Source organism: Coenobita brevimanus, chromosome 50 (assembly GCF_032717465.1).
Source record: "Coenobita brevimanus isolate Jiangsu-jjx chromosome 50, ASM3271746v2, whole genome shotgun sequence".
Classification (NCBI taxonomy): domain Eukaryota; kingdom Metazoa; phylum Arthropoda; class Malacostraca; order Decapoda; family Coenobitidae; genus Coenobita; species Coenobita brevimanus.
The window spans coordinates 40,387,121-40,413,973 of NC_137003.1; the positions used below are offsets into that span (position 1 = coordinate 40,387,121).

The 26,853-nt window shown below is 39.8% G+C and overlaps 1 protein-coding gene across 1 annotated transcript; it reads left to right on the forward strand.

The window, feature by feature from the left end:
• The first annotated feature begins 893 nt into the window (after positions 1–893).
• LOC145399741 (uncharacterized) lies at positions 894–15,902 on the forward strand. Its single transcript, XM_080272288.1, has 2 exons — positions 894–1,022; positions 13,544–15,902. Exons 1-2 carry the CDS (start codon positions 894–896, stop codon positions 15,695–15,697), a joined length of 2,283 nt encoding a protein of 760 aa, XP_080128414.1. The 3' UTR covers positions 15,698–15,902.
• The last annotated feature ends 10,951 nt before the right edge of the window (positions 15,903–26,853 follow it).

Here is a 26,853-nt window from a genome sequence, read left to right on the forward strand (position 1 = left end):
TTTCATTATATGGATGAGGAAATGATGAAAAAATTGATAGTGGCCATGATCCGCCCCAGGTTAGAATATGCAGCGGTAGTGTGGTCCCCACACAAAAAGAAAGATATAAACAAGATTGAGAGAATACAAAGAACAGCAACCAAGATGGTCCCCAGTCTGACAGACCTGTCATACAGAGAGAGGCTGGAAAAACTGGATTTGCCTTCATTAGAGGAAAGGAGAAAGAGGGGAGACATGATTGCGGTGTTCAGGACCATGGTGGGAGTAGATAAAATTGACAAAGAAGATCTGTTTGTATGGGATAAGAGAGCAACAAGAGGACATGGAATGAAATTGAAAAAGTCAAGCTGCTTGAAGGATATCAAGAAATATAGCTTTCCTTACAGAAGTATAGACTTATGGAATAGCCTGGACAAAGAGATCGTCCAGTCTAAAAACTTAAACGAGTTTAAAGTTAAATTCGACTTATTGAGAAACAGCGACGGAAACCCACGAGCATAGTACATTCCGTGTATATCACAATTAGGTATATTCTTAAATATTTAGAACGACTCAGACAAAGAGGTGGTGCATGAGAAAAACATTCATGTGTGTAAAGGTAGACTTGATAAATGTGGATATGGAGACAGGACAACACGAGCATTGCTCAATTCCTGTATACTACAAATAGGTAAATACAAATAGGTAAATACACACACACACACACACACACACACACACACACACACAGTTTAGTATTCGAGTAGTTTTATTTATTTTCTATGTGCCCAGTTACAATGAACATAAAATGGAAGGCTTACTTATTTCAGACTGGTATATGGTACCATACAAAATACAATATTAATGATGTTCTGTACATTCTCAGTGCACCAGTATGATGGAACTTTGTAAAGATGGTGGACAACTTGTCTACTGAAGCTAGAATACAGACTTTGTTGGAGGAGGCCCGTAAATATTCCTACCCTGAAGATACACCGGGCATCAAGAAGCGATATAAAGACACTTCTCTGGTACTGTTCAAGGTAAGTCTTGTGTATATATAAGTCTTTTATTAAACACTGTAATGTTTAAGGTAGGTTTTATACATTAAACTCCTAAGTAAAATACTGGACAGTAAGACTTCAGCACAGACAAGGATTTGGGTAGGAGACTCCTGCATAAATGTAATAATTAAAATACCTTATATCAAAATAATTTATTTTGGTTTATGTGTATGGTTTGGTGTATGTGACTAAGGTGGGGGGGGGAGGGAGAAATAGGGGATGATATGGAAGGATGGGATGAGAGGTGGGAGGTGACAGAGGATCAGATGGAGGGATGGGATGGATAGGTGTATGAGAGAGGGAGTATGAGTTGGAGAGACAGCAGCTTGATGGCAGAGGACAAAGTGATGTGGAGGTGATTTGTTTGCGGCCCCATTTCTGAGATTGAGGCATCTGGCTCTAGACTGATAGAAACAGTGGGTAGGTTTCGATCTTGTGGTCAAAGTCCACCATTTCCCCACTAGTCCCATTACCCAACGCACTCTGATTTACCAGACATATATGCTGCCTTGTAACTAGACACTAACAGTGCTTCTTACAGATACTGTACAAGTGTCCAGTGCTTCATAAATGATTCTATGCTCATTGCAAAATACCTGTATAACTAGATACAGACTGTGCTCCCCTCAGTCACTCTCAATAACGGTTTTAGCCTTTAGAAACCACTCTCCTTCTAGTACAGTATATAACTGCCCATATTCACACGATATGTTTCTCTTGCACACTTGTTCGAGAACTCGGTTCTTTGGATATGGCTCTTGCACAGAGCAAAGCCAATGGCTTTTCATGTAATCAAATCCCCTCCTCTTTCTGACCCAATGCATCAGTGTTGGATCACCTTCCCATTTCTTTCATTGTTTCGGTTATTGCTGGTATTCTGAGCTGTATGCTTGCATGCCTCCCCTAATAAAGCAGGAGTTCACCACATGCACTGCCTATCTGACAACAATCATACCCTGTTTTTATTCTGTTCTCTACTACAAGAGTTAATTGGTACACGTAGTTCCATGTGTATGCTGTCGTTAAACTCTAGAACCGTCTTCCTCAGTCTGTATTTTCCCCTGTCCATAACCTTCAGTCTTATATGTAGATATCATTGGGAGGAGTGTTAGTGCCAACATTTAACATATGGATGTGAGACTATGGTGTGGTATGAAAATGAAAAGTCAAAAGTAAGTGCAGTGGAGCTGGGACTGCAGAGGAATGTGTGTGGAGTACAGAGGGTGGATAGGATAGGAAATAATGTGATTCGTGAAAGATGTAGAGTGAGGAAGTCTGCGGACACCAAAATCAAAGAGAGTGTACGGTGATGGTATGGTCATGTGGAGAGAATGGATAACAATAGAATGGTGAAAAAGGTATATCTGAGTGAATTTGACTGTTGTCAAATTTACGGGTAGCCCCGGAGTGACTGCCCGGGTTCTTTTAGAGCCAACTGGACCTGGATGCGGTGCCATCTCTGCTGTAGGGTCCTGGGTGGAGAAGCCTGGCTGCCTTGCCTTCTCTGCTGTACCGGTACAGTTTTAGGTAGAGATGCCTGGCTGAGCTGGCTCTGATGTCACCGCTCTTCTACAGAACTGAATAAAGGTGCCAGGATGTGGAGGCCTCTTCTGTTGTGGGGTCTTGGATGGAGGAATTAGGCTGTAGTTCTTGTGGTTCATCCACATCATGTTCCTCACCTTTGTCTTCGGTGTCCTCAGTTTGTAGGGATTATGTAGATATGCTTCAATCAGGTGCAACATTCAGCCCCTTCCGCTTCTGTGTGGACCTGGGTCTATAGTCAAACCAGAATGAGCTCTGGGGTGGAGAGGGGGATTAAGTACAATGCTGCCACATAGGCTATTTACCAAAACAAAACCACTCGGTATCCATTTTCTATAATATTTTGAATGGGATAACTCCGCCAAAAGTATGCTACCACACTTTTGTTACGTTTAGTCTTTTTTATTCCATTAAGGCTATTATCGACTATTATAGTACAAAAATACAAGCTATGGTGGGTGGTAGGTGAGTGGCCGTGACTGACCCAAACACATGCGTCACCGCAGACGTGGCATCGTGGTCTAAACAATGTTGTCACATGTTGTATAGAGTTGTTGTTTATATTCTTATAAAGAAAATAAATCATTACCATGAATTTTTTTGTTAATATATTATATATGGAGTATTTCAAGCTAATATAAAGTTGGTAATATCTTAACATTTGACAATGTAAAGTTGAAGGTTTAAATGTTCGGCATATATGCTTTTCTTACCTGTCCTACCTCAGAGCTCATCATATTCTGGTTTGACTATAGTTGTGCTTGAACTTGTCTCCCCTGGGCCATGCCTCATTTCCTTCAGAATGACTATAACTGAGCTATCTAGGGCATAGGCAGATGCTGCTCTGTCAGTATCACTAGTGGGTTCCTGTGAAAGTCAGGGTATTGCTTGACCTATATCAAGGGGTCGTATGCCACATTTTCTAAACCCATTTTGGAGGTTACCTTTAATAGACCCCACAGTTTTGTCCATCAGCTCATTCAGAAGAACTGGGAAGCACTCTTCTGGTAAGGCATTATGTAGTCTGCCTACAGTAGTTTTCTTGAAGTCTTCCAACACCTGATGCCAGTGTCTATTTAATGGTCTAAATACTGCAACATCATGGGGCTGGGTTAAATGGGTGGAATTAGGGGCTAACAGAACAAAGGAATTGTTATTCTGTTCACATGTTTCTGCTACACTTGCACTGACATGACGTGCTAGATTATCACCTATTAAAACAACTCTACCTGTTCTGTCTTTGGCATAGGGCAAGATCATTTTGTTTTGTTTCATTTTTTAAGGCTTCAACATGCTTGCATGTGTTGGCCATGATCACCTAATGGCAGCTGTCCATGGTGCTGTCTCTGGCAGGTTCCCTATTCAGTCCTTTATCCCTAAGGTTGCACTCAGTGACCGTGTCCCAGGTCTTTTTCGGGCTGCATTTCGCAACCGTACTTCTAACATTAACACTTGTTACTTTCTACACCTAATTACCATCCCCCATCCTCTTCACATACACAGACCATCTCAGTCTACCTCTCCTCATCACATTACCAATATACTCCAGTCCCATTCTACCTCTCAACTCTTCCATCATAAACCTAGTCCTGCACACCTTGCACTCAGATGCTCTGCACATCCACCTAATCATAGTTATTTCTGTATGTTTTAGCCTTCGAATAACCCATTCCTTTACTGCCCAGGTCTCACTACCATACAGCATTACACTCCTAACACATGCCACATACAAAGATCCCTTAGTACAAAGGGAGAGCCCTCTCAGTGTCAGGAGAGGCAACAGCTCCCTGAACTACTTCCAACTACTCCTCACTCTAGTCACAGAACTAGCTCCAGCCCAACCTCCAGCACATAACTACCTGTATCTATTTATGTATCTATTGCCAGACGCCTTAATCCCCTCAGGGGTGGCCACAATCAAATCGCCTCCATGTCACCCAGTCCCCCACCATATCACTGCTCTGCTCCCAGCCTACACCCCCCCTCTCTCAGATCTCCACTCCTTCCCTCCATCTCTTCCTTGACCTCCCCTCCCACCATCTCATCCTTGGCCTCCCCCTCCCTGTCCTCCCCCCCTCAACCTCACTCATATATACTATCCTCATTAGTCTCGCACTCTCCATCCTCTCATCATGGCCAAACCACAATAATGTGTTTTTCTTAACACCATCTATCATATCCACATCCACACCACAATGCTTCCTCGCTTTCTCATTTGCAGTCTGTATTGAGCCCCTTGTTTATCATGGTACTTGAAGCCCTCTCACGTGACTTCTCCTGTGGGAGATGTTCTGTGGTGGGCATTAACGCATTAATCGTTAATCCGTTAATAACGGAGCTAATTTTTTTGTAGTTAACGGATTATCGTTAAGTTCTGTTAAAATTTCTGTTGATTTCCACTAATCCGTTATTTATTTTCTGTTACAGGTCACTTTAGGTCAGAAGCATTTTAAATCATCATTTAAATGTCAACAAGTGGGTTGGTGGAGGGTTAGTGCCCCTCCCTGTAAAACAGGTAACTCAAAGTTAAGTGGCCACCCCTTGCGGGATTATGGCGTCTGGCAATAGATAGATAGATAGATAAATTTAATTTGTCAGATCGATAGTCATAGTTACTCCAAGCCTACAGAACTTTGGACTGTGGAGTAATCATAAACTCATAGTGATGGCGTGTCAATAAAGTACATCGCAAGAGTCTGTCCCCTTGTCTCAGTTGTCTAAGTGAGACTGAAGTCGGCCAAGGCAGACTGAACAGTCAGGAAACTGACTGTCCAGTCTGTCCTGGCTGAAGGACATCATCAGAACCAAGAGTTCCAAGCTGTCTGATGAGAACTTCAGCTTGTTGATGTTTATGAAGGGGAACGAGCACCTGCCTGTGAGGAAGGACTCAAAGAAGTAGAGGAGGAGTAGTGATAACCTGAGTGATTGTGTCATTTGCATTTGTTAATTTTGAATTCTAACTGTATTTTTTAAATACAGTAATCCCTCCAATATCCGACGTAATAGAGCCATAGGCAGGTCCGGATAGTGGTCCTGTCCGGATATTGGGCCCCAGCTTATGGACTTGTACTTATGGACCCTAACTCAGAAAAACACCTATACAACTCCCTCTGGACATGCATTGCACCTATTTAAGACCCAAATCACACCAATAAGGGACATAAAAAACTGAAATAAATGCAAAAGAACCATAAAATTAGGTTTTAGAGGTGAGTTTATACAATACTAAACATTCTGGGTACTTACAAGTCCCTTGCTCCTGGACTGGTTTGAACTGCCAGTTTGCAGTCCACAGTTAATCCTCTGCACTCTAAATTCTAATTTCTTAACACTGCACAACACTGTAAATTCCTGTGTGTTCTGGTGGCGAGGTATTGCAGTTTATTTACTGTTTATTCTCAAAAAACAAGCACCTGTGGCTTGCACTGCTATGAGCATCTGCTCTCGATCGGAGTTAGACTGTGACTGTTGATGTTGGTGTGGTAATAGATGTTGATTATTTTCACACTGTGTAGGGTAGCAGATTAATCAGAGAGAGCAAACAATCCACCATCTCCATCCTGTGTATCCTCCTACATGTGAAAAATCCATTTGGTAATGCATTATTTTGATTCATTACCAAACGAATTTTTCATTACCAAATTGGCCCACACTTGGTAATGAAAAATACCAAATGGCAACCCTGACAGAGGAGGGGGGAAGGGGAGGAAGGAAGGGGTGAAGGGACCATGGTGTAACAGCTGTTCGGCGCCAGGCGGGAATTTCAAATTACGGGAGGGAAAAAAGTCAGATTTTTTTCTAATTTTTTGCAGTTTTTGGCCCATTTTGGGAATATTGGATCCCAGGAGGATTATGTCCGGTTAGTGGGGATGTTCGGATATTGGGCGTTCGGATATTAGAGGGATTACTGTATGAGTAATTTGGGGTATTAATAAAACTTTTCTGTCTTTAAGAGTGTCTTTTAGAAAGGAAGACTGTGTTTCATATGCAAAAAACAAAAATTAGCAAGTAGCAGATTAGCAGACCATCAAATTAGTAATTAGCCAAGTTAACTTTAAAAAAAAACTAGCGGATTAATGGATTAACTGTTAATTTCCGTTAATTTAGTGGCAGAATTAATGGATTAATGGAGCTACTTGACAGATTAACGGTTAAAGAAGCTAACGTTTTTCATTAACTTGCCCACCACTGGAGGTGTTGTATCCTGATGATTTGTTGTTGATTGCAGAGAATGAAAGGGAAGTGGAGGAAAGATTTAGGAAATGGAGAGATAGTATGGGGCACAAGGGCTTAAGAATAAATGCAGATAAAACAGAAGTGATGGTATCTAGGGCTGGGGGTTGTACCGTCAAAGAAGAGGGAAAGTGGTCATGTGCAAGCAGTCACAAGGGTGTGGGAAGTAATTCCCTCTTGTGCAGTGTTTGTGATAAGTGGTTGCTTAAGAGATTTAGTGGTATTAGAGGTAAAGTGTGAGATAATGCTGATATCATGTGTGCGGTGTGTTGAGGAGAGCATGTGGATATTGTCAGGCATGAAAGGATTGAATTTGCTAGTGAGTCTCTTGAGTGTGTAGAATATTTTAGTTATTTGGGAGACATGTTATGTGCTGGAGAAGGGGCAGGAGCTAGCTCTGTGGCTAGAGTGAGGAGTGGTTGGAAGAAATTCAGGATGCTGTTCCCTCTCCTGACATTGAGAGGGTTCTCCCTCTGTGCTAAGGGATCTTTGTATGCAACATGTGTTCATAGTGTAATGCTGTACAGTAGTGAGACCTGGGCAGTAAAGGAAGAGGATATTCGCAGGCTCAGACGTACAGAAATGAGAATGATTAGGTGGATATGTAGTGCATCCTTGAATGCAAGGCCAGGGGGGGGCTAGGTTTATAATGGAAGAGTTGAGATGTAGGATGGGACTGGAGTATTTTGGTGTTGTGATGAGGAGAGGTAGATTGAGACGGCTTGGGCATGAGAAGAAGATGGTTGATGATAATTGGGTGCAGAAAGTGAGAAGTGTTAATGTTGAGGGTACGGTAGCGAGAGGTAGACCAAAAAAAGACCTGGGATGATGTCATTGATTGTGACCTCAGGGTTAAGGGACTAAATATGGAAGCTGCCAGAGATTGAGCAGCATGGAGAGCTGCCATTAGGTGACCGAGGCTGATGCATGCAAGCATGTTGGAGCCTTAAAAACTGAAAACGAAACACGAAAACGTCTCTTCATGTAACTCAATATGCTTCTCTCAAATAACTAATTTTCACTGCTCTCACACTTGACTTCCAACAAGGTCCAAGCTTCTCTTCCATACGTTAGAGTTGCAAAAATGATACTGTCATGCAGCGACTTTTTTTTTACTTCTATGCTCACTTCCCTGTTTCTTATCACTGCTTTCAAAGAACCAGCTATCCTTCTTTACCTTATTGTACCCGCGTAGGCACTTCAGCCTCCAAACTTTCATCCATACTCATCACACTACCCAAGTACTTAATTGCACTCACATTTTCCATTTTGTCATCATCCAGCATCACCGTACATCCAGTGACTTTGTTTCTCTCGAAGACCATAGCTTTGCTCTTCCCTACATTCATCTTTAGATCTTACACACACTTCCAGACTCATTCACCAAGCCTTGCAGTTCCCCTTCATCTTCACTTAATAATGCAGTATCATCTGCGAACAACAGTTACAGGGAGTTCCCAAACTTTGCCTTCTCTCATTAAAGCCATTCCAACATCCACTGCCCTAGCTTGTATCTGTCTTATAACCCCATCCATATACAGATCATACTGTACAACAAGTGTATGGAGACATAACACATCCCTGTTTTAATCCAACGTTGAAATAGAAAACTTCACTCAATTCACCATCCACTCGCACTGCAGCCTTTTCACAGCATTCATCAACTTCCCGTTTACTCCATATATTCTTAGTGTTTTCCACATTCCTGGTCTATCCACCCTTTCTCCAAATCCATGAAGGCCGCATACAGTTTCTTTCCCTTCTCTAGAAACTTTTCCACTGAAGATGTAAGAATGGATATCTGATCTGCACAACCTCTTCCCTTCCTAAATCCTACATGTTCTTCACCAACCAATTCCTCTTATTTCTCAAACTCTGTTAATAAGTATCCTACGATACCTTTTCCTATTACAGTAAGAATACAAATGCCCCTATGATTACTACACAATTTTTTTTTTTTCCTTTTCCCTTGTACAAGGGAATAATTATACCTGACTTCCAATCCTCCAGGACTCTGCCCTCCTTCTAGGCCAATCTGCACATCTTCCATATCCGTTCTACTACTGTCTCTCCCCTATGCTTTAGCATTTCATCACCCACTCCATCAGTTCCTTGGGCTTCCCCCATTTTGACTTTCGTCATTGCTTCCACTACTTCCATCCTACTGATTTCTTCCTCTCTTCTCACCTCCCTTCTTCTCCCAGCCATTTCCCAGCCACTTATCCTCACATCACTTTCATTCTTTGTGTTTAACAGTTCCCGAAAGTGTTCTCTCCATCTGCTCACTTTTTCTCCCTTCTCCTCTAGCAGTCTGCCATTGCAGTTTGGGTTTATGCCAGGCACGGGGACCACTGATGCCATATTCATTGTTCATTGTTCAACAGCTTCAGGAAAAACATATTGAAAAGAAAGGGGGACTGTACTTTGTAGATTTGGAAAAGGCCTTTGACAAAGTCCCTAGAGAGGTGGTTAAATGGGCAATGAGAAAGCTTTGGATCAAGGAGTGATTGGTTAGGGTGGTTATGGCCATGTATGTGGGTGCTCTCACCCAGGTAAGGGTGAATGGACATTTGAGTGATGAGTTTTCCGCGAATGTTGGTGTGCACCGGGAGTCAGTCTTGATCCCCTTGTTGTTCATCATGGTACTTGAAGCCCTTTCACATGACTTCAGAAATGGACTCCCGTGGGAGATGTTGTATGCTGATAATTTGGTGATGATTGCAGAGAATGAAAAGGATGTGAGATTTAGGGGAGGCAGTGGCAGAATTGGTAGAGAGGTGGCCTGCAGTCCAACGGACCCAGGTTCAGATCCCGGGAGGGGCAGGGAACAGTTTAAGGATTTGAGTGTCTTCAAAAGCAGACTTTTCTGATCTATCAGATGACCGCCGACATGTCATAAAAGTATCCTCGCTAATACCAGTACACCAGTCCTGTATGAGACAGCCCTATCATGTATTCAATATGGATGGTGGGTGTTAGCGCCGAAGAGGTGACATGTGGAGATGTAGGAGGACTACTGGGCCCCAAGGAGGACTACTGGGACTTGGGAATAGGCCCTGAAGCCTTTGCCCAGAGTCGGACACTTAAAAAAAAAAAAAAAAAAAAAAAATGGAGAGATGGTATGGGACACAAGGGCTTAAGAGTAAATGCAGATAAAAAAAAAGTGATGGTATCTAGGGCTGGTGACAGTACTGTCAAAGAAGGGGAAGAGTGGCCATGTGTAATTTGCCCCAGGGGGGTAGGAAGTAATTCCTCGTTGTGTACTGTCTGTGATAAGTGGGTGAATATGAGATGTAATGGTATTAGAGGTAGACTGTGAGATGATGCTGATTTCATGTGTGTGTTGTGTCGGGGAGACCAGGTGGAGATTGTCAGGCATGAAAGGACTGAACTTGCTGATGAGTCTCTTGAGTGTGTGGAAGGGTTTTGTTATTTGGGAGACACGTTATGGGCCTATATGTTTTGCATCATTTGGGTTCGCAAATTTACCTTTCACAGAAAAGCTCAAAATTTCCAAGAACTTGTGTTGTGCGATCAAGAAATCACCTTTCGCATTGATATATGGGACACCGGTGGGCAAGGCAATCGTCAGCTGTTGTCTGCCATGTTGTTTTCACAATTCCCACCAGCTGTCGGACTGTTTATGTGGTGCTCTGATAGTGATTGCGCCGTGGTCACTTTTTTTGCCTTTCCCTTCGTTCAGCTGTTGTTCTTGTATGGCCTGCCAGTACTGTATTGTGGCTTCCTCTTCATTCATTGGAGGACCAGATAATGGTGATGACAGTGAAATACCAGGATGTTCAAAGGATGGAAGCAAGAAGAGAAAAGAACATCACAAGTATCGAGTCATTTTGAAGAAGGAAAAGTATATGGAAGTGGATAAGACGAAGACTTTTCAGGCTGGTGATCCATTTATTTAATGTTTCTTAACATTTTTATCATATTCATATGTTTGTCAGTTATTCTGGTATCTTGTTTTATGAGAAATATATCTCAAAAGTGAAAAAAAGAATGACTTTGGGAGGGGCTATGGAACCAATTAGATTTTTTACCATTGAATTAATACTTCTCTTCGCGAAATTCAGGTTTGTGCCAACCTCACGGTACCAGTTGGACGCGAAACTTAGGGGCTCACTGTATACTGACTTTCTGCACTGCTTTTGCACAGTAGTTTCACTGTTCATAGTTATACATGTTTCTCCATGTGTCTGAAGTTATAAATTTTTTTCTGGGAAAGAAAGATATTGCTATTGTTACTGTTGTCAGACGATTATTTAGGAACATTCTGTAAAATGAGTTTGCATATGATATCTACAATAAATTTACTTTAAAATCATCATATTCATGTTCATACAGCTATCCCTGTTTGTCCTGCAAAAAGTTTTCCAGGGTTAAAAAAAAAAAAAAAAAAAAAAAAAAAAAAAAAAAAAAAACCAGTTTTGCAAATATTTTTCATGCACATATATTCATGTCAGTTCCATGGAAGCTATATATAACATGCTTTAAGGATTATCTTAACTGCCTGTGTTTTTATTTTTCCATGATACAGAGCAATATTCCCATAACTCTGGCTCATTCCATTTTATCCCAAAATGTCCGATGTTACTCCTCTGTCTGAAGTTACGTCATTTTACGGTAGGTACAGCAATGGTTAGTGGTGATTGTTTCAAATCCTCTCACTATCAGAAGTCCCATAAGGTGAAAAAGAGCATCTGATGGTAGCAAGATTAACCGGCTGCATCCCGGCAAATTTTTCACCAATGCCCCCCCCCCCCCATCCTGGCAGATTTTTTATTTATTTATTTATTTATTTATTTATTTTGGCTAAAACCTCCGTTTTTTATGAGAAACATCGAAAATTCAGAGAGAAAGTGCTCAGCTGAGTTTAGAAATATCAGTACAGGGAACAGTACCTTCACCTTGGTATCGTGTTCTCTCAGGTCAGGCTCCAGAGAAGACGTTTTCTTGGGAGAGGTAACTATTCCAAACCAGTCATTATATGTAAATATTTATTTAGTTGGTACAAATTTATATGTAGTACAAGAGTACTGTATATTGGTTTTCACACAATATATAGGCGATATAAGCATTGTTCACGCACCAAACACATCGACATATGGCACCTTCTTTTACGACATTACCGCCTCATCACTTCTGCTTGTTTCTTTCTCTGGCTTGTTTCTTTCTTTGCCCTCCACCTCGGGAATCACTTTCGCCGTGAATTTTGCCATTGGAGAGACCGTGGTGCGACATGTATTTACAGGCCAGGTCTCTGCTAACAGGGGAGTTGCCGAGAAAATGGCATGTGGGGGGGGAGGGGGAGGTCAGGTGGGGCGAGGCATTATCCCTGCCTGGCATTGGGTAGAGGAAGGTGTCCCACATATGCCTACTAAAAATAGCCTGTGAAACTTGAAAAATGTGTAAATGACGGACCTCACAATTGCAAAACGTATGGATATGTTGTCGGGTGTCACCGTGACAAAACGTGGCAACGTATCCATAGGTTGTTGGGATGCCTTAGGTTAAAATACTGTATAAAACATCATACTGAAAGAGCTAATCCCTTAACTAGGATTATCTGTACTATTCTGTACACTGCAGCATGATATAATTCAGCATTATAAGAATCTTCCAATATGTAAGGGTTAGAAACAATCCACAGTGAGCCCCCAGTCTGCTGGTGGCATTTATTTTATTCATGCCACTGTTTTATGAGTATCAGCATAAGACAGGCCTTTCACTGTAAAAGGAGTAATGGATTTTTTTTTTTCTAACCCTTTCACTGTGATAAGAATAAAATAGTCTGATTGCTGCATAAATTAACAAACTGTATCCTCCTCAGTATAAGAGATTTCATAAAGCAAAATAAATAAACAAAAACAAAATAATTGGTGGTAGTAAAAATGTTTGAGTTGTTGAAGACAGCAGCGAACTGCGAGTTATCATGTGATATTCATTTTCAGATACAGCAACATGTGATATTCATTTTCAGATACTGCGACAAGTTGAATGCACATTGCGGTGGCATACCCCAGAGGGTAGCCACCACTCCTGGATGAGAGTCCATATATATGAAGGATCCAAAATAACAGCTGGTAGGCTATATGCTAATTAGTGTTAGCCAGAAATTGATAACTAGGGGCATCGTTAATAATGTAGCCCTAGTGAATCATTTCATATGCTGGGTGATAACCATAGAAACAGTCCATATGGGTTGGGGAAGGGTTAGTGCCCCTCCCAGTAAAACAACTGCTGAGAGACATGCTGGCCACCCCTTACGGCAATAAGATGGCTGGCTGTTGATTGACTGATTGAAGAATGTTTGTCAGTTATTTTCCCCACTTTCAAGAGCATAAGGTCCATGGACTATCCTACTCATTCTTGACAATTCAAGAGGAGGGTGACCTCCCTCATTCACGTAGGTAGAATTAATTATGCGAGCCATAAACTCAACCATTCCTTAGATGTAAACCATTATGGTCTCCATCCGGCCCATTCTGCTTGAGTGCCCATTTGAGGTGTCATTTGGTTATATGGTTACTACACAATGTTGTAAATGGGTTTGGCACTCACTGTAGTCACTGAAAGGCAGCACTGCATTGATTGAGTGAATAGTGGCCACCCCACCTTCCATCTATAGCCTAAGTGGTAATAAAATGTCATCATACTAAAGTTGTTAAAAGGTAGCACGGTTGGAATGATGGATAAATTCTATATTATTTCAGGAGTCACAGGAGGATGATACCTCTAGAAACTACCTCACGTTCGGGTCACGGCGGTCTTCCACTGTCAGCCAGTATGGCAACACTCCTATTGTCATCCGACGATCCCGCAGCTCAAATGGTGGACTGGCAATGGTAGCAGAACAAGTGCCATCTCTGAGAGGTAGATCATCCAGAAGTGACTATGCCCTTGTGGAGGCAAAGGAAAAGGAGGAAGAGAGTGAGAGTGATGATGAATATAATGTTAGTCAGAGCAGGAGTCATATAGATGAAAATTCAACTTTGGATGAAGATCAGTCTGTAACAGTGGACACTGGAAGCATCAGCCCATCATCTCAGATTCAGGACTTGTGCTGTGATGATCACCACACACAAGGTGGTGAGAACAAAAAGAGTTTCAGCCATTATGACCTCCCTCTTCAGCATCACTTAGAGGACATTGCAGAGGCGACTAACAGACATGCAGATGATCCAGGAAAGAAGCACAACAAAACATCAGCAAGTTCACTTGATAATGATCCTGGAGATACTGAAAAGTCCAGTGTTGAAATTAACAATACTGATAACAGCATAGCACAAAATATACTAAGTTCTAATACGAAAACTTCCACTGGGGAAAAGGCAGTTAGTCAGGGAATTACCACTCACTTTTTTAATAATAATGAAGAACTCGAGAAAAAAAGAAATCTGGTCTTCACTGAGAGTACACCAACAGACATTTCTGATACAGATCATGAGGCTGTTCTTAGGGATTATGTTAAAGGGACATCTTCAACTAGTAAATTGATAACCCAGGAGGAAGGAACATTAGATACCACAAAAAAACAGGAAGAAAAGCCCCAACTAAGCTCCTCTAATGGATGCAAATATATTGAGCTAAGAATTGTGGAACCTTCAGACGTCTCTTACGATGAAAATAGCAGAAAAGAAGTTTGTTCTGTTAATGCAGAGAGAACCCTCACAGTAAATGATGTCGTGAAATCTGATGATGATGATGATGTGGTATTTATAGATGCAAACTCTCCCCCTTTACCTAGATCAAAGTTCAGTTGTAGTTCACCAACTGGATCTGTTCAAGCTCCACAAATACATGATGAACTTGGGTGCTCGAGAGAAACTATAGCCACTCCTCCAAAGCATCGAAGCAAAAGTTATGGTGAGTCATCATCAGACTTATATGACTTTGGAAAGGATGAAGACACATGTCCATCTGATGACAATTTTGAGGATAAAGACATACCTGAAGAACAAGAAGAACCAAATGCCCTGCATCGCCTGCCACTCCGAAGTCCTACACCACCTAAGAAAAGCCCCATGAGATCACCACGGGTCCCAAAAGTCAAAAAGAAAAACAAGGATCACACATCATCAGATGAGGAAACACAAGAGCTTCATAATGGAACCAGGTCTGCCTCACCTGTCTCAAAGGAAAAAGATTCTAGATTCTTTTCATTTTCCCTCAAGCGGGAGAAAAGTAAGAGTTCGTCATTCTTACATTCTAAAAAAGGAAAGGAAAGAAAGAAGCTGTCATTTGTTAGTGTTCAGCAAGAAGATTCTGTGATAATGAAGCCAGCAAATAATTGTGGCCCTGAGACAAAAAATGAAGATGAAGCAAGTGGAAAGAGGGTTGGCATACGTAGCATGGCTATTGATGGCACAATAAAACGAAACTTCATAGTAATTCACCCGTCAGATGAATCTGATACTATTGGACTTGCTCCTGTAACCCAACCCACGAGTAACAAAGAGGTAGTGTTGGGCAGTACACCTCGAGCATTGTCCAGTGTTAAATCTCATATCGCTGATATTAAACTTGATAAACTTGAAGCTCTTAAGAAAATTTCCTGCCAGGGAGATATCAAAGAAGAGCTCTCTTTGTGTCCAGGATATTCAGATTCCGATGGAAATTCCAAAAATTATTCAAGATTTGACAGGATTTCAAGAAGCTTAAGGCTTAAAGATAAATCTGTGGACCATAAAACATTAGGAAGTTCAAAAAGCTTATCCTCTGAGCCATCAATGTCTGGGATCTCAGAATTTCCCTCAAAGTCTCCATGTGTTCTGTCAGAGGTAGACTGTGACTCAGTTAATATTCCTACACAAAAAGTGCATGTAAAATCCAACACAACTGTGTCCACACTTTGTGTATTACAGTAATGTAGACAGCAAGGGATAGATAAACAGTTACTATAAATAACGTAGCAGATATATATATATATATATATATATATATATATGAAGTGGTGGAGTCTGCAAACATTTTAATGAGAATATACATTATCATTTATTTAGTAAAGAACAGTATGGTGTTGTACCATACGTCAAGGATAGGCACTGATTGATGATTGTCACAAGTAGTCTTGTCTGTGATTTTATGGGTGCCATGGGTATCACTGTTTCATTTTCCAGTTTTGATTTTGTTAGCTTTTTATAATATTTTATAACTAAAGATATTTCGGTAAATGTGATGGATTTTCAACTATCCAGGTTGCCAAAAGGCAAGAACCACAGTTGTGTTCTTGTGCTGTGACTTAATGTGATTATTTGGTGTTACAATTGTTACATTTATAATACCAAATGCTTATTCATATATTCTCAGTGCTGGTAGGCTATGTCTTAATTTCGTATTGGTTGGAATATAACAGATACCAAACAAAATTTAAATATGGTTTGAATGTAGATTATAAATGACTAGCATGAGTGGAAGATGGGCAGCTGAGTATGTCTTTATGGTGTGTTTGCATAAGCATACCAAAAGTTCAGTACTGATGTGTGTTTGTACTTGCACAGTTTATGCCAGTGTATTTCATGTAGATTTAAGGATGAAAAAAAGTTATGAAATCATGCTTTTTGTTGCTGTAAAATGTTAAAATTTTTATACACTACAGTATATATATTTTTAAAAACATCTTTGCTGTAAGGCATTATAACTAGATCGTAGCATATTAAGCAGTCCTGCATATCTTAATGTGGGAGCATAATGACAAAACTGCCTGTACATGTAAATGTTACAGCATAGATATGTTGTGGTTGTGAAATCAGATAATTTCAAGTGAGAATGGAACTTGGAAGTTAACATACTAAAAAGAATTTATTTTATTATAGAAATGTGAGACTTTGCTACCTTGTGATAAAACTGATGTACATTTTGTAACTTTACAGATGCCTAAAAAAAAAAAAAAAAAAAAAAAAAAAAAAAAGTCATTGTAGCTCTTAAATATGGTAGGCATGATGATACTGGGTGAACCTCAGAACTACTGAGGATTTGTATATTGATTCATCCCATGACATCCTTCTCCTCTAGTCTTCATTATTTTAACGCCTTCACTACGATGTTTCCCCTCAGCTGAGCGTAAACACCTGGCAGTAATAACAATAAATATAGCATTGAAGGAGACTTTTGTAACTCCTTCTGTGTAAGAAATTTTGGTAAACATATACTTTATTTGAGGCAGTTGAAGCACCTTAGCAATTCAATTCAGTTTCCTCCAATTTGTTTTCTGTATTTTTATGACTGTTTTCGGGGCGGTGTATTACCTTTTCCTGCTGAAAAATTTCCCAATGTTTTTATCATCAAGTACCTTAAACCGTACATACGATTGTTTGTTTATGGCATAATGGAAGAAATGTTACTCAGTGTACTGAAAAGTGGATTTCGTTTCTCAACTTCCCAACTGGATGCCAGGTTAGGTTAGGTTAGCTTATTAGGTACAGTTAAGCTACGTTAGGTTGGATTTAATTAAAACACATAGTTAGGACAGCCCTTCCGTCATTAAAGTCAACCAGTCAAGCAAGTTGACACAGCGGGACATAGCTAAAAACAGGGGGGGGACACAAATTTCACATGAAATGTTTATATGCCATCCCAGAAATGTTCAGGAAAATATAACAGACTATCATGAAGAAGAAGAATTTATTTGGTATGGTGCTTCTACTGCTTTTGGTAAAGCATATGTTTACCAAAATTTATCTTTAGCTTTTAAAATTCATGCAGGGTTCACAAGAACATACCAAAAGTACTGTATATACATCATCGTACCAAAGGCGTTCAACAATGCATGCATGTTTTCTTAGATTGCATACAGTATCATTATTTTGATACAGTATAAGGCGACAGCTGTAATTTCCATCCATATATCATTGGTATTGTCTTCTTCACTGATTATTGTGCTCAAACATCACTTTCCAGACATCTGTAATGTCACCATGCAGTTTATTGTTATTGTACAGTATTTACTTCTGTGTTCACCTTCATATACCATTTATCACAGTATTTTTGGTGTTTTGTATAACGGAGTTAGATTAAGTTTTCATAAATGTTCATAGTTGTGCAATACTCCCAAACACTTCACTAATAGCTGTTATGAGCATTACAGTCCAGAATATTTGAGATATAAGTAAAATAGTTTGAATATTCATGTGATGTTGTCAGGTCCACTTTGATTTTTCAGTATTCACATCGGCATTACATTCACCATTTTCCTATTAGAAGTTCTATTTATGTATGTAATTATCTGATGGTAGCCAGGATAAAATCTTTAAATGTGTCCTTTCTGTAGGATAATGTTAAAGAGATAAATCCATGAACCCTTCAACTTGGGAATACCTTACACTGAGTTGCAGCTGACAAAGTTAACATAGCTCTTACCCTTGTGAAGTGAATTTCAGTATTTCAGTAGGTTTAGCAAAGTACCTAGTTACATAAAAGACTTAAAATTATTATACAGGTACTGGTATTAGTGCTGTACTATAATGTGTGGTAGTTTCAGCATTATATGAAAAGATGCATCTTTAAAGTCCAGGTTATTAGTGTTGTCATGTTTACAAGGTACTTTAATCTTGTAATCATAAATCATACGAGGGTGCTTGTAGACCAACCTTATCTCCCATAATTTAACTGTCCAGGTTGTGACAAAACATTTTTTTGACTTGTACACATCTTTAATGATGTACAATAAGGCATTGGTAACAAAAACCATGTGTAGGTAGAAATATCAGAATTGTCTTGGACTTCTGAGAAAGCAAACTGTGAAGTTATTGTATTTCCATAGTTATCTATTACTCTCATCTTAAATGTCTGGACCAACTTACCTAGCTCCGGGCTCCTATGCTCCTCATGAGGCAACGTAGCATTGGATGTTGGATGGATGGCTGGATCATTCTCTCTCTCTCTCTCTCTCTCTCTCTCATCTAATTTTTTTTTTCTGTTATATATTTTTGCAACTATGGTGAGACTGAAATGGTGATATACAGTATACAGTGCGATTTGTGTTCAAAAATTGTAAAATGCAAACTGATTTAATATACCAGCCTATTTATTACTTAAGAAAGACAGTAAACCAGTGCACAGGAAGAGACATTGTATTTATTTATCTTGCAAATACCATGATTACACATGGGAACTCCCAGTGAAGAGGTGAATTTGTCAGAAATATCTCGAAGTTTTGTGTTTTCTTTGTGTATTTGCTACCTTTCTTTGCATTCCAACTTTATCCCTGTTTTCATGTGGCATTGAGTGCCTTTTACTACTACAGTTTTAATATCACACACTTGTTAGTTTATCTTCCTGAATCTGTTCAGCTTAACTAACCACTGCACTGCTTTTCATTCATAACACCATGTTACACTGCAAGATCATCTGTGTTATAATGATCCGATTTCTGTATGTTTGTTAGTTTGTCCATTTGTTACCGTAACACAGCAAAAACAGTACATTGTAGTGCAATTTCTGTCAGAGCAAAGTACCACTTAGAATGCTCTAACTTGAAGAAAAAAACAAATTCCAGTCCAATTGAGCCACAGGTTCCTAAGTTATGACTCATTTCTTGAATTTGCAAAATGACTGAATACACATCTGTGAAAATTAAGCAAAGGCATCACACTAAGAAGTACAGTATCCATTTTTCGCTGATGTCGGGACCATTTTTTCAGGTTTCGATTCCCCCCCCCCCCCATAACAACGTGAAGAGAATTGTCTGGCACACCTGGCAATTAATATTTAGCTTCCTAAACCCACCCTGTAATTTGTAACAAATTGCAAAAAAATTCGCAAAATGTGTACACGCCTGCGGCGACTGTGCAAATGCACCGCGCTAAAAAATATCCATGTTTTCGGAAAAGAAAACAAACTTCAGTGTTGCCAAACTGGCTTGGAATGACTACTAATATGTAATACGAACAAAATTAGTACAGTAAAACCTCAATAAGTCAACCCTGCAGAAAGCGGACTTTCCGGTCTAAGTCGAAGTCAGACAGTGTGTACAGGTATTCAAAGGGTTTAATTTTAGTTTCTTATCTTCCAAGTGGTACATTTTAGTTTATTATATTCCAGTTGTTACATTTTAGTTTAACCGATTGTAAAGCAAAGTAAATGAGTGCAGAACTTTACGTAATTAAGTGACTCTTGCACCCCTTCACCTATGTAACCTCCTATCCTGGCCTAGCCTATGACATCCACTAAATTGTTTTTATTGTTTATTTTTATTACTTTATAAATGCTTTTTTAGTTTAGTGTTAATGAATAAGTAATCACATATAATTTGTGACTATTGTGGAGGGGATAATATAGTTTTTATGCAATTATTTCCAGTTAGTTGGAAAATTTGGTAAGTTGAATGACCCTAAAGCCCCATATAGTTTGACTTATGAAGGGTTTGCTGTGCATATTATAAGAAATTTTATTTAAAAAAAAAAAAAAGTGATTATGATGGTGCAATGTAGCACATTTTTTGTTAGAGCAAGGTACTGTTAAAATGCTCTAATTTGAAGAATAAAAATATTTCCAGTGCAATCGAGCCACTGGTTCCCAAATTATAACTCATTTCTGAAGATGGGAAGTGACGACATCGCGTGGATGCCGCCAAAGGCAGCCTCTCAGCGAGTACCACTAAGTCACATTTCCTAATACAGCTTTTGTTTGCCAGCCCATCTACATGTATTACAAAAGTTATTTACCGCTCTGAAAATAACTAATAATAATGAATATAATAATAATAATGATAATAATTATTCATTTGTCATCATCATCATCTGGACCTCCTTTCCCACCCTAGGGCAGGGTGAGGAGTAGCACATCCAGACAGCCTAAATTTGCCCAGTCCAATGTGCCACACTTCCATTCACTCAGCATTCAAACCCCCAGAATCCTGGCTGTATCTGATACACCTAAAACATTCACCACATTCTGTAGCTTCACATAAACGTATCTGATAGAGTCAGTCCGGATGCTGTCATGTAAAAAAGGGGCGCCAAATAACAACAATAATGGTAGTCATAAAAAATAAATATAATTCATCCATCATTCAATCCTGTTTTTGCCCCAATATGAGTGCAGGGGCCAAGGGCGATGCTACTCATTCTCAACATTTAACTCTTACAGAGCTGCAGACCTCGTATGAGACACAATCAATGTCTGCATGGGCCAAGCTGCAAGCCCCATATGAGGTACAGTTTACATTGGTTATAAAACAGTGACTGAGTGAAGTTACACTACCATACAAAGAATCAGCCTAGGGCTAGGGTGACCAGCCTCACTATCTCCTGAGTAGTATTATAAAAGCAATAAACCCCAGCCATCCCTGAGATGGAAACTCTTACAGCTCCATCCGGTTGGAATGCCTTAACCCACTAAGCCACAAGGCATCCTTTGGTTACATGGTTACCACCCAGCACAGTACTTTTCCTGGGTGACAGGACACCATTTGGCTTGTCACTCATTGTAGTCACCTGGAGAGAGAGAGAGAGAGAGAGAGAGAGAGAGAGAGAGAGAGTTACAGGGAAACTTTAGTATCTGAAAGACCTTGCAAACCATACCAAGGATATATTTTGTATTGCTTGGGAACTCATACCCACTACATGTTCTAGTGTGAGTAAGATCTTATCAGGGTTTCATTTAAATTTCTCTACTGTAGTGCTGTTAACACAATCCATGGGGAACCTGTTCCAGGTGGAGCAGATTTTGTACGTGAAAATTTTTTCATATACTGTATGCTGGTGTGAAATCTTTTCAACTCTAGCTTCCAATGATGGTTGTGTGTTGAGTTCATGTTGAAACTTAACAACTGCTTATGGTCAGGACTGTCAAACCCATTCAGTGTTTTAAACACTTCAGTGAGCTGACCTTGTATTCCATGAGTTTCTAATGAAAACAGCCCCAGACCCCTGAGTTAATCCTGAAGCAGCCATATTAATGAGTTACAGAGTTTATGAACAGTCTGTTTATTCCTGTTACAAAACTGCCTTTGGACATAGCCTAGCAATTTCTGGGCCTTGTGTCTACCTCAGTGCACTGTTTGGAACACTTTAGGTTACTACTGATCAGTACACCTAAGTCCTTTTCCAGATCAGTCATCCTCAGAGTTCTCTTGTAAAGTAAATAGTCTGACATGGGATTAGCATGGCCAGTATGCACCACCTTGCATTTCTCCACATTAAAGGGCACTAACCATGTCATAGACCATTCCCCTACTCTACACAAGTCTGCCTGTTTTTTTTTTTTTTTTTTTTTTTTTTTTTTTTTTTTTTACAGCTCACATGGGCTCCAAGTTTCATAGAGAGAGAGAGAGAGAGAGAGAGAGACCGACCCTATAAAATACCAAAGCCATTCCTTTATGGGATGAAACTTTGGTCATGCATTATATAGAAACAGATACTGAACCCTCAGATGCATATTTATAGTGACCAGTATGAGGAAAAAACATATAACACTTGTCAGAATTAATGTACACATTGGCCGCAGATGAGTTCAGTAATGATTACAGGTCAAGGATGCAGATGCAGATCACACTGGGCAGGCCATGTGTGCTTATTCTAACTCTGAGGGAGAGCTTTGTAAACAAAAGGCAATTTGATGCCAAGCAGCATTTACTCTAGAATAATAAACATCTCTTTAAAATGCTGCAAGTGTAAGTTAAAGGGTCTGTTATTTACAGCATCCATTGTATAAAGGGTCCATTTTCTGTACAATATGCTGTCTCTGTATCACATGGTGATGTGATGATGGTGTTGTGCCATCCTTGCAATGTGGAATCCTGGGCCTTAAGAATGGCTCCAAATCTGGGGAGTGGGTAGTTTATCTCCCCGAGTCATTGTTTTATAACCAGTAGGAACTGTGACTCATATGAGGCTTGCAGCTTAACCCATATAGATTATTGTGTTTCATATCTGCAGCTCAGCAATGGTTAATGCTGTCACGAATTCGCACGATTGTATATTTATACAAATTCGTGACATTGTACTTTGGTGAGAAAACCACAAACTCTAGTGGAATTCCCACTGGGCATCACTCAGTTCAACTGTCCTCGTATGCACTTCGATCGGGATGGTTTTCAGAACATTTGTCACTGTTTCATAAGTGACCATTCTTATGCACGACATTAGTGCTTTCACTGAGTGATTTTATTGCGTGTGTATATTGTTCGCCCTCTCTCCATTGACTGTTGAAGTTAGGCCACGCCTACTTCCGGTGAGCACGGCCATCTCTTACCCCCCTTCCCAGTTTGAACTTAGCTTTGGACTGCCTCGAGTGTAGGATCATTTGTGCCCAGCATAGAGATCAGTGTCTCCGTTGTACAGCGATTTCCTGGATCTCCACCTAGACGGTGATCGGCGAAGTGGGCTTGCAGTGAATAGCAGTGCTTGGTGTTTCAACACGCAGATGCCCAGTCTTTCGTAGCTTCAGCCTCGTTCCCTACACTGACCAGTATTTCTGTTCGTTATTTCTAGGCTTAAGTTCAATTAGCTTTGGAATGAGCAAGTGAGTGTATTTCCTTTGTTATTTGAATTCATGAGTCCCTCTGTGACCATGAATTCCCTTTTTGAATTCATTTTGAGATTCATATAATGTAAATTTATTTTATTGTAATTAATAAATTTACAGTTCTTTTCTTTGAGCTTAATGTAATTAGAATCGTGTTTTATTTCTCCACATTAAGCTTGCTTTAGTTTGCCGCTCCTAATTTGCACAAACTCCTTACATTATTCATAACTGGTACTTAGGCCAGTTCTTTTGTATCAAACTTAAATCTGTTGTGCCTGCCAGGAGTTAAGCACTGGCAAGAACCTGTCCATTGTTATTATTATTATTAGTTATTGATTGTCAGGGGTGGAGTCACTTTCTCAAGAGGCTAACAGTACTAAGAATCAGCATTTGTGAGCGATTAGTCTCTGCTGTGTACTGTTGAGAAAGTTTATAACTTCTCGTCCTTAGAGAATCGGCAAAATAAGCCAGCATAAAGTAAAACTCACTACTTGATTTTCACAAGTCAATTCCTTGTCTCTACCTTCAAGTAATATCAAGCATTTATTTTTAATTCTTAAATTCACATCCCTCCGTGGCATCTGGTGATCTCGCCAGGATATTAATTAACTCCTAGTTCTAAATTTATTAACGAAGTAATACTCACTCACACCTAGGTATTTGTTATCATTAAAGTCTATAGGCACTATCTTACTGGTGGTTATTGACTCATCTCTATTAATTTTACCTAACAGTTTTCCCAGTCAGCTTTGGACTGTCTTGAGAATAGGATCGTTTGTGCCCAGTCTTTCGTTTCGGCTCCGTCCCTCCACTGACCAGTATTTCTGTTCGTTTTTCTAGGCTTAAGTTTGATTAGCTTTTGAATGAGCGAGTGAGTGTATTTCCTTTGTTATTTGAATTAATGAGTCCCTCTGTGACCGTGAATTCCCCTTTTGAGTTCATTTTGAGACTCATATAATGTAAATTTATTTTATTGTAATCAATAACTTTAGTTCTTTTCTTTGAGCTTAATGTAATTAGAATCGTCTTTTATTTATTCACATTAAGCTTACTTTAGTTTGTCGCTCCTAGTTTGCACAAACTCCTTACATTATTCACAACTGGTACTTAGGCCAGTTCTTTTGTATCAAACTTAAATCCGTTGTGCCAGCCAGCAGTTAAGAACCGGCAAGAACCTGTCCATTATTATTAGTATTAGTTATTGTTAGGGGTGGAGTCACTTTCTCAAGAGGCTAACAGTACTAACAATTAGCACTCGTGAGTAATTAGTCCCTGCTGTGTACTGTTGAGAAAGTTTATAAATTCTCATCCTTAGAGAATCGACGAAGTAAGCCGGCATAAAGTAAAACTTACCACTTGATTTTCACAAGTCAATTCCTTGTCTCTGCTTTCAAGTAATATGTGCAATTTTTAATTCTCTAAATTCACATCCCCCCCCCGTGACATCTGGCGACCTCACCAGGGTCAGATGTCAAGGGGGGATGTGAATTTAAGAATCAAAAATATATGCTTGATATTACTTGATGGTTGAGACAAGGAATTGACTTGTGAAAATCAAGTAGTGAGTTTTACTTTATGCTGGCTTATTTCACCGATTCTCTAAGGACGAGAATTTATAAACTTTCCCAGCAGTACATAGCAGAGACTAATCGCTCACCAATGCTGATTTTTAGTACTGTTAGCTCCTTGAGAAAGTGACTCCTCCCCTGACAATCAATAACTAATACTAATAATAATGGACAGGTTCTTGCTGGTGTTTAACTGTTGGCTGGCACAACAGATTTAAGTTTGATACAAAAGAACTGGCCTAAGTACCAGTTATGAATAATGTAAAGAGTTTGAGCAAACTAGGAGCGGCAAACTAAAGTAAGCTTAATGTGGAGAAATAAAACACGATTCTACTTACATTAAGCTCAAAGAAAAGTACTGTAATTTATTAATTACAATAAAATAAATTTACATTATATGAATCTCAAAATGAATTCAAAAGGGGAATTCACGGTCACAGAGGGACTCATGAATTCAAATAACAAAGGAAAGACACTCACCCGCTCATTCCAAAGCTAACTGAACTTAAGCCTAGAAAAAATGAACAGAAATACTGGTCAGTGGAGGGAACGAGGCTGAAGCTACAAAAGACTGGGCGTCTGCGTGTTGAAACACAAAGCGCTGCTATTCGCTGCAAGCCCACTTCGCCAATCACTGTCTAGGTGGAGATCCAGGAAATCACTGTACAATGGAGACGCTGCTCTCTACGCTGGGCACAAACGATCCTACACTCGAGGCAGTCCAAAGCTGACTAAGTTCAAAATGGGAAGGGGGGTAAGAGATGGCCATGTTCGCCGGAAGTAGGTGTGGCCTAACTTCAACGGTCAACGGGGAGAGGGCGAACGATATACACACACAATAAAATCACTCAGTGAAAGCACTAATGTCATGCATAAGAATGGTCACTTATGAAACAGTGACAAATGTTCTGAAAACCACCCTGATCGAAGTGCATACGAGGACAGTTGAACTGAGTGATGACCAGTGGGAATTCCACTAGAGTTTGTGGTTTTCTCACCAATGTACAATGTCATGAATTTGTATAAATACACATTCGCGCGAATGCGTGACAAATGTTCCTGTTAATGCACTTCCCAGGCCAGGAGTGGGTTCAAAGAAATCTATACAGAACAAAGTTGATAAAAACTAGCTTCTTAATGTCCATCATACAGTTTGTTTTTGTCTGATTGCGAGGGCATTCATTTATTCAACTGTGGAACCATATTTTGGTAGCAGTAAGTGCCACCGTTGCACATTGATAGAGAAGACTGCCAAATCAAGTGCTTTTCTGAATCCACTTCTAATCTCTGCTGTCATGCAATGTACTCAAGGAGAAAACCTGTGCAGTCCATAAAACTCCTTTCAGTTTCAGTACTGTAATTCAAATACAGGGTGACCTCCTCCCCTGACCTGCCAAAAATTAGTTCTTAATTTATTTACTATTCTAATGAAATGGTACTTAATAATTCCAAAGACATATTTGGCACAGATATACAGGACTTTATCTATAGCCAGACACCATAATCCCATAAGGTACATGGAAGAAAATAAGTTTTAGCACAATACCTTCGTTGTCAGTCATTTGATAGTTGTTTAGATGATACTCCAACTCCTGGCCTCTGCACTGGGAGCACTCTGACTCATCTGGTGAAATGGTTATCATTCTGACACTTTACTGAAGAGATTGTACAGACATCATCACCACCTATTTTGAGATCCCCAGTGGACTGCAGTCTGTAAAAAGGTGTTTTCATTACTGAGACAGATGACAGTGGAGAAAAGGAGGATTCCATTTTGGGGGTTACCATATACTGTACATGACTCAAGTTTCTATTTCTCACAAATTACCAGCTCATGCAACAATCTGTTTCTTACTCCAAATGCTCTTTTCTGTACTGTACTAAATTTAAAATATGCACCTTCATTTCTAAATCACTATTCTGTTCTTGTTGTAATTGTTTTTTGCGCTGTCATCATCATCATCATCATCATCATCAGAGTATCTGAT